This window comes from Humulus lupulus, chromosome 8 (genome assembly GCF_963169125.1).
Source record: "Humulus lupulus chromosome 8, drHumLupu1.1, whole genome shotgun sequence".
Lineage (NCBI taxonomy): Eukaryota > Viridiplantae > Streptophyta > Magnoliopsida > Rosales > Cannabaceae > Humulus > Humulus lupulus.
The window spans coordinates 120,323,488-120,332,132 of NC_084800.1; the positions used below are offsets into that span (position 1 = coordinate 120,323,488).

The 8,645-nt window shown below is 41.7% G+C and overlaps 1 protein-coding gene across 1 annotated transcript; it reads left to right on the top strand.

Annotated features, from left to right (window-relative positions):
* Window positions 1-7,556: 7,556 nt before the first annotated feature.
* LOC133795996 (uncharacterized) lies at window positions 7,557-8,078 on the top strand. The gene has a single exon (XM_062233478.1). The coding sequence runs from the start codon at window positions 7,557-7,559 to the stop codon at window positions 8,076-8,078; it is 522 nt and encodes a 173-aa protein (XP_062089462.1).
* Window positions 8,079-8,645: the final 567 nt, after the last annotated feature.

The window sequence follows — 8,645 nt, forward strand, 5'->3', positions numbered from 1 at the left end:
GGATTGGTCAAGTGGCTTACAAGTTGGCCTTGCCTCCGACATTATCAGCCGTGTATAACGTGTTTCACGTTTCAGAACTTCAGAGGTATGTATTTGATGTGACTCATGTATTGAGCTATGAAGATCTGGAGCTTGAGGCAGATCTCTCCTATGAGGAACAACCAATCTATATACTTGACAGAAAGGACAAGATCCTCAGGAATAAGACGATACCTTTGGTTAAGGTATTGTGGAGGAACAACAAGGTCGAGGAAGCGACCTGGGAGCTGGAGTCAGATATGCAGAATCAGTATCCCGAGCTATTTAGGTAAATTTTGAGGATGAAATTTCTGTAAGGAGGGGATAGTTGTAATGCCACAAAATCCCTAATGAGGTTTAAGGGTCAGATTAGTAGGTCGGGAGGGCCATAATTGATTTATTATGTCATTAAGCTATTACGTGCATGTTTATGTGTATTTTATTATAATATAATGTTAAATGCATGCATATGGGTCCACATTTCATCTCAGGGATATTTTGGTAATTTGGCAGTTGGGCATAATTTTATATTTGTAGGCATGTCAGTGAACTGTTGTTGAGACCACATTTAAATGTGGATTTGGTCGAGCTATTCGGCATGAGACGATCTTTGAATTCAAACTATCGGTTTGGTCATAACAGGTTTAAGCTCGGGGCTTGGGGTAAGTCTCGGGGTGGTTTGATGGTTAAAGCATTACCGGGAATTAAGGGGTAATGGGATATAATTTTATTGGTATTTGAGAATAGCAGGAATTTGAGAGTGTTAATTATGATTAACGAGATAGGTGGAAAATGACGGTTTTTCCCTTGGGGGTTGTTAAGAGAGGATTTAAGCATGGAGGGTATTTTGGTCATTTGACCTAGGCTATATATAGGTTGAAGGATGTAGAAATAGAACTAAAACAGAGCCTTGTTTCCTTCCTCACGATCATCATCTTTCTCTTCTCCTACCCTTGAATTTTTGAAGCAAGTTTGGGGATTCAAACTTGGAGTTTGAAGCTTGAGGTCTTAGGCTAGTGTTCAACCATTGAAGAGGTTTCAATTCAAGCTTATGGTAAGGTTCTAATTCCATTTTATAGTGCCTTGCTCTGTTTTTGTGCTGGTTTTAAGGTTTGGAATTTTGATCATTGAATGGGGAATTTGATGAAGTATTGATTAGTGTAAGGCTTAGGTTTTGATGCTTATATGGTAGATAAGTTGTGGTAATAGTTGGTGGTGTTGCTTGGTGATATTGGGAGAGATTTTATGAGGTTTTGAAATGAGTTCGAAGGGGAAAAACAAGGGTTTTTGGTTGAGTTTCAGGTGGGGCTGCGACTCTGTTCTAGAGCGCCGCGGCCCAAGCTTGAGGAAGAGGAAGGGAGAAGCTGCAGGGTCGTTGGGCCGCGACATGGAGATGGAGGGCCGCGACCTGTGCTGGGGAATTGAAAGGGGGGCCACTTCTGGTTGAGGGGGCGGGCTGTAGCATGGTGAGGGAGGGCCGCGACCCTTAGTGGCATTTTGGCCAAAAGTAGGTTTTTGGCTTCGGGATTCAAACGTTAGGCCTCGGGATCGATCCTACTACCCGATTTAGTAGGATTGAGTGTCTCGGAGGCTAGGTTTTGGTTCGGGCACCTTTGTTATTCATTTTATTGATGGAATCCCATAATTGGTTATGACCAGGTGACCGTCAAAGAACTAAAAGGTTGATCGTTCTCAAGGGTCGTTCTTTTATTAATTCTCGCTCGAACCAAAGGTAAGAAAACTACACCCTCTATATGATATGCATGGTTATTATTGAGGCATGTTGAGTGTTTAAATGTGGATATTGATAGCATATTAAATGCTTAGAAAATCTTGCTTATTTGTGAATGGCACTGACTTACTAGTCAGAATCGGCAATGGTGTCAGACTGTCAGTGAAGCTGTGTCTTACTAGTCAAGTTTGACAGCGGTACTGAGCATTGGTTGTATGTTATTGACCTAAGAGTCAGGAATGGCATAAGCGTCATGAACGAAGAGCCGATAAAAGGTTAGATCTAATCGACATCTACATTGAATGACTCATTATGAGCATTAATGTCGGACCGACCCTAAGTTCGATGAAAACTGAAAGCGCTTGCCTAGTTCTATGACTACTTTCTCAGAGCCGGGGCCAAAAGGCCCAGGTGACTGTATCGTCACATGGCTAGAGGGTATGGAACCCACATTAGTGACTCTATCATCACTCGATTGGTTTGCATTGGTGACTTTCTTATCAATCACTTATTTTGTTTCAGCTAGTGACGTGATCACTTATTTGTAAAGGGAACAGAACCCACCTTATTGACTTTTACAACTGTCACTCTTCTATTTAGGGCTAAAAGCTCTGGATGATTATTATGATAATCGATTGATGTTATATTCTTGCAGTATTAAGTTTTCTTGCTGGGCTTTGGCTCATGGGTGCTATGTGGTGCAGTTAAAGGGAAAGAAAACCTCACCCAGCCTTGACTGGAGAGCTTAGGTGGGGATGTATACATATGCGGCCGCTTAACCACCACGGCCAAGGAGTTCTCAGAGGAACTAGGGGGTTTACCCTATTTTTGCTGCTAAGGTCAGCAGATTGTAAATTTTACACTGTAATGACCGTTTTGGATTGTAAATAACTTGTAAATGTTTTTTATGGGCCCATGAACAGTTTTATGTATTAAATGAAATATATCCTTTCCTTTTGATTAATTTTCACCTTAACCTATTAATAGCACTTAGAAGCACATTTATAACCAAAGAACTCGATTATCGAGTTAAGCACGGTTCAAAGTTCACAGTAACTATCTTGGGGTAACCAGGGCGTTACAATTCACCTTCCTTTTATTGTTCCCCCCTTGGTGGTAACGGCTTGAGCCATAGCTGCAACATCCGTTACTGCTCCAACGGGTTGGACAGGGGTCTGGCCAGTTCCTACGATAGAAGCTCGTGCCTCCTCCAGGTTTATCCATTCCTGAGCTCAGGCCAAGAATTCATCTACGATTTTAACTCCTTTTCTTTGGAGTTCTTTCCACAGGTCACCCCCGAAGAGGATTCCCATTCACATTGCCATGAGCTTAGAGTTATCATCAACATCCCTAACTCGTGCAGCAACATTGGCGAATCTACTTAGATATGCTTTTAGTGTCTCGCCAGGTTGTTGATTTACATTGGCCAATGAATCAACCTCAACCTGAGCTGCCTGTGAAGCTCAGAATGCTTTTTTGAAATCGGCGGAAAATTTCTTCCACGAGCTTATGGAATGCCTCTTGTATTGTTTAAATCACTGCCTGGTAGGCCCGGCCAGAGTTACAGGGAACAAGATATATCTTAGATCGAGCCCGACATTTTGGGCCATCACCATGGTGTTAAAAATTTCGAGGTGATCAGATAGATATCCATCTCCATCAAACATCGACATGTGCGGCATCCTAAAACCTACTAGATATGTTGCTGCTGCAATGTTTGGAGCAAAAGGTTCGAGCTCCTCATCTGAGTCTCAATCGTCTTTTTCCTTCCTGGACAAGAGTCTTTTCATTTTTCTCTTCCATTAGAGCTAGTCTCTCAACGGTTTGGTCCATAGTCCCTAGGTTAGCTGGGGGCTATTCAATTACTCCCATCACATTATACGCGTTTGATGGGTCATTGTCCCTCCAAGCTTGAGCTTGCTTATGCGGGACATTCCTGTTGTTGTGTACTATGGAAAGACCTCCCTCATGTCGAGTATAGCTAATATCCTCATCCCGAGCTGGATACATTCTCTATGAGTTCAGATGATCGCCCAGGTCAGCTTATGGATCATATCAATGACTTTGTGCTAAACTCAAATGATTTCTCAGGTCGCTCTCGTACTTGCCTCCACGATGGCTCTCTGTCCAATAACTTCCGTTTGCGAAACTTACAGCTCGTGGTTGAGATTGAGGACCTGGATTCTCAACACGCGTTCGTGGGATAGAAGTATTTGCGGACGGGGGAGGATTTCTCCTAATGTCCCCACGAGATGGAATATCTCATTGGGGACGAGGTGGTGTTGGTTGTCTTACAAGTGATGGAGGATGCCTTATTGGCGAGGCTATCCACATTCCATCAGGACGGACTAAATTAACTCGCCTTGGTTCTACTCCAACATCCCTAGTTCTTTGTGGCTGGTGCTCTGATCATGGCACATAGGGATTTGCTAGAGAGTTATGCCTTCGTGAGCTTGTCCCAGCCCTTCCTCGTGGATTGTTATGGGCATTCCTGGGAATCTGTGAAGAAGGCACCGAGCTTGGGCTCGCAGTCTTAACTGATCGACTGACATGCTAATGACCCCTGTGATGATCAGCGGGCCGAGCATTCTAGTGATTTATCCCTGAAGGCATAGACTCACAATGGCAGTTCTGACAGATCGACTTGGTTTAGGCCGGTTATTCCTGTGGGACTTATGAGACCCACTTTGCCTCTTTCCGAAATTAACGTTGGTTGCAAGATGGGGTAACCAAGCCAAGACCTCCTCAATCTATCTATTTGCCCTAGCGAGATGACTACTCAACTAGATGTTTTCCATCTCGACGGTAATCAGGTACCTTGGGTTAGGATTTGGCGGCAGCGATGCTGAACTTCCAATATCGTCCTGACCCGCTGGTTGTTTTCCCGGACATTGTTGAACATCCGGGCCCCTTTCATTGGGAACAATAGTATGATGGGCCTCCTGCCCACCAAACTATTCTATCTCATTATCATGCATTGAACGAGTGACCACCATAATGAAAGTTGAATGGAACTTGTGAAGCATTAATTTACTCTTAATGAAAGCACCAAACTGTTGACACGATTTTTCGCCAACAACATATTAAGAAGTAAAATGGGTAGATTAGTGCTAGATTATAAATTGCAATGAAATGATAAGCATTCACTCAAAAAGCCCAGAATTTTTACGTGGTCCAATGGTTAAAATCCACCTAGTCCACGAGTCAATATTATTACTGTTTATTTCTCTACTTCTGCAGAGTTTTGATAATACAAAAAATCCTCCCCCTTCCTTATCCAACATTCCTAGTATTTATAGAGGAATTCCATGGACAAGTTTGGGTCACTGCGTAAATAAACCGCGTAATTATATATATGGTATATAATTAATACAGATTATTCCAATTTACATTGGGATGTGATTTGATAATAGAATAAATACGCTCCTGCTATCTCGGATAATAAATGACAGATATATGATACCGCCTAGCTATTAATGAGCGCACAAAGAATTCCCGAATCTCTTGGGATCCTTCAGTATGTGTTATATCTAGGTCCTCACGAGTTGAATATCTCACATGAGCTCATGCTTGACAACTATCTGTCTCTGAGATCAGAGTAGGTTCAGAATGCCTAAAGTTTTGTTTGACCATTATGAGTCTCGAGCTCGATTATTACCTTAAGTGTTGGTCAGATAACGACTTGTATACCGTGTACAAACTGGATTGAATCTCGAGCTTATCACATGGTTAGTAACCAGATATTCTACTTAGTTATTTTTCCACGTATTTACCTGACATCTGTACCCAAGCTGAGTAATTGAACTCGTGCTAAATTTAGGGTACAACACCTTTAAAAATAGAGGGTATCAAATGAGCATTATTGTAAACACAATGTACAAAAATACAGGTACCGAATGATTATCTACCCTTATAATTATACTCCCAATAACAAACCTCCTCTATAAATAAATCTACAAACCTCCAACTTATAATACCCAAGTAAGGCAAGGAAATGATGAAGATGATGGTCCGAGTGAAATGGAGTTCCGATCTCCTCCTCCAAAAAAGAGAAATTTGGCCACCAGATGAAAGGTTATGTCATCAAATCAAACAGAGAACATGCGTGCTTTAGATGAGGCTTCAGTGATTCAGAAGGGTACCAAAAGTAGCTTCGCTAATGAACCAGGTCTGCCTCTGCCTGTTACCTCTGAGAAAATGGTATAAGGAATAGAGACAACTCATTCACAAGCTCTGTCCTCCGAACATGTTCCACCCATTAAAGGAAAGGGAAACAGTTCAAGAACAAAAAACACCCCTGCATGTTTCTTCATGCAGAAAAAATGACAAAAAGACTCCTCGGATCTATAATGTAAATGTGGATATTCCCTCCAATAACATCCAGTTGGATACGAGAGTTTTTGGCCCGGCCAAATCTGAAATGGATCCTTCTGGATCTTTGAACCTTACCAATGAACAGACCCTAACACCAATACAAGCCCACATGTTTAACGGAAAGACCCACAACACAAGCCCCTCGAACTTGCCTATCCTGGTGGACCGACCTTAACTTTTCAGGAACTTCTTCAGGCCTAACTCTCAGGTTATCCCTTTGCCCAGCGAGGGGTGTTGGGCTCAAGGCTTTCAAATCTATCTGGGTAGTGAGACCACTTCTAAATATTGGCCTATTTAACCGGTTCTCAACCCCCCCCCCCACTAGAGTTTGAAGATTTAATCAATCATTCTCAGTCAAGGAGCAAGAAAATAAAAGTGGGAACTTTAGTCATCCCTACAATGCTTCCCACATAGTTCACCACTAATAATGATACACAAATACTCAGCACCAATATTTCCAATGAGCAACATAACTTATTCGAGGAAACTCCCAACCAGTGTCTCGTAAATGGACTCGAACCACTCGTCTTCTCCCCAGGAACTTGACCCCACGTGAGAAATAACAAGAATAATAAGGGGTCAGTCAGCTACCAAATCGACAAGGGATATAGATGGGACTTCTTCCAAACAGAAAATTTATTGGGTCCTCAAGTGGAAAAAAGAGAGGAAGACCTCAGAAACTACAAAAATTGAATGAAGCAATTGTTTACAAAGTCAGTGATGAAACTGTAGATTCACTCAAGGAGAAGGAATTTCAAGAGTTCATTAAAGAGCTTATAAGAGTGGATGACAACAGAGACGAGGAGGCCGGCCCAACACCTTCGACTACTATGGTGAAAACATAATCAAATGTCAACTAGATCCCTTTGGAGACACAACAATAGGTTTTTCAATTTGGGGCTACAGAGACTGGCCCAGAAAGTCTCTAGAGCTCCCATGAAGGCTTTGGGCTAGAACTGTCGGGGCCACCACCAAAATCTGACAGTTCGCGAATTAGCGGAGCTGATCAGAACTCATAATCCTGATGTTTTGATTCTTTCTGAGAAAAGAATTAGCAAGGAATCATTTTCCAGACTGTTATGTATGTTTCATTTTACTGATATTCACTATATAGAACCTATTGGGCTGTCAGGTGGCTTCGACATGTGCTGGAAAAAGGAGTGGATGTAAACATTGTTCAAACAGATGAAAACGTTATAGTTGGGTCTATTGCCTTGGATCCCGCCGAGTTCACATGGTCTTTATTATCTATCTATGGGCCTCCATCCTACCGAGAAAGAGAAGAATTCTGGGCAGAATTGGTTCCTTGGTGAACTCTTCAAGAGATCATTCTCTTCTAATGGGGGATCTCAACAGGGCCTTTCATGATTTAGAATGCATAAGCTATAGTAGACAAGGAAATACGTCCAAATAATCTTTTGAATTAAGGAGAATGCGTAAAGGATCCAGGTTGGTGGATATCTCAGCATCGGGGCGGAAATTCACTTGGAGGAAAAAATGTAAAGAGCTAGGGGGTTTGAGCACTCTAAAACGGGTGAGGCTGGATAGATGCTTTGCAAACCTTGATTGTAGAATTAGTTTTTCAAAAGCCACCCTTCAAAATTTGATTACCTCAAGTTTTTACCATAATCCAATTTTGTTGGACACCCTTGTGGACAATGAAAAGTTGCGCAAGCCATTCAAATATGAGAATATGTGGGCTCATAATATCAACTACTTCTGGATAATCAAACGGACATGGATGTCCACTTATCACAATGACCAGATGCGAAGTTTTGCTCAAAAGCAGAGGGCAACAAAAAAGGATTTGTTAAAATGGGACCGCTTGCACTTTCAATCCATTCAAGAGCAAATCCATAAAGCAAAAACAGCTCTAAAGCAAGCAGAATCAACCTATCCAGATAATTTGGAAAATGAACTTGAGGTCCGAAACACGTTGAATGAAGTTCTTTGAAGGAAAGAGATACACTGGAAAAAGAAATCAAGGATAAGTTGGTTAAGAGATGGAGACAGAAGCACAAAATTTTTCCAAACTTCTCACATTATCAAAAGAATAAGGAACCATATTCAGGCTCTCAAGAACTCAGATGGAACTTGGCTTTATGGTAGGTAGTAGATTGGAAATTGGCTCTTGGATAGATTTAAAAACCTCTTCATTGTAGATAGGATTGAATACCCGCCTGGCCTCGAAGGAATCATAGACAGTTGCATTACAGAGCAACAAAATGAAGTTCTGTGCCTCCTTCCGGAAGAAGGGGAAATAGAGGATGCTCTTAATCAAATAAACCCAGATAAAGCTCCAAGACCAGATGGGTTCCTAGGCTCCTTCTATAGGAAACATTGGGAGATTGATGTAGTGAATTGGATAGTTGAGCAATGCTCATGCCAAATCCATGGCAAATAAGGGGAAAACCCCAAATATGAGAGACTCTCAAAACTTTGTTTCAAAATATTAATTCCAAAAGTTCACTTACAATAAACAAAAGTGGGGTATTTATAGAACCCTCACATAGATGACATC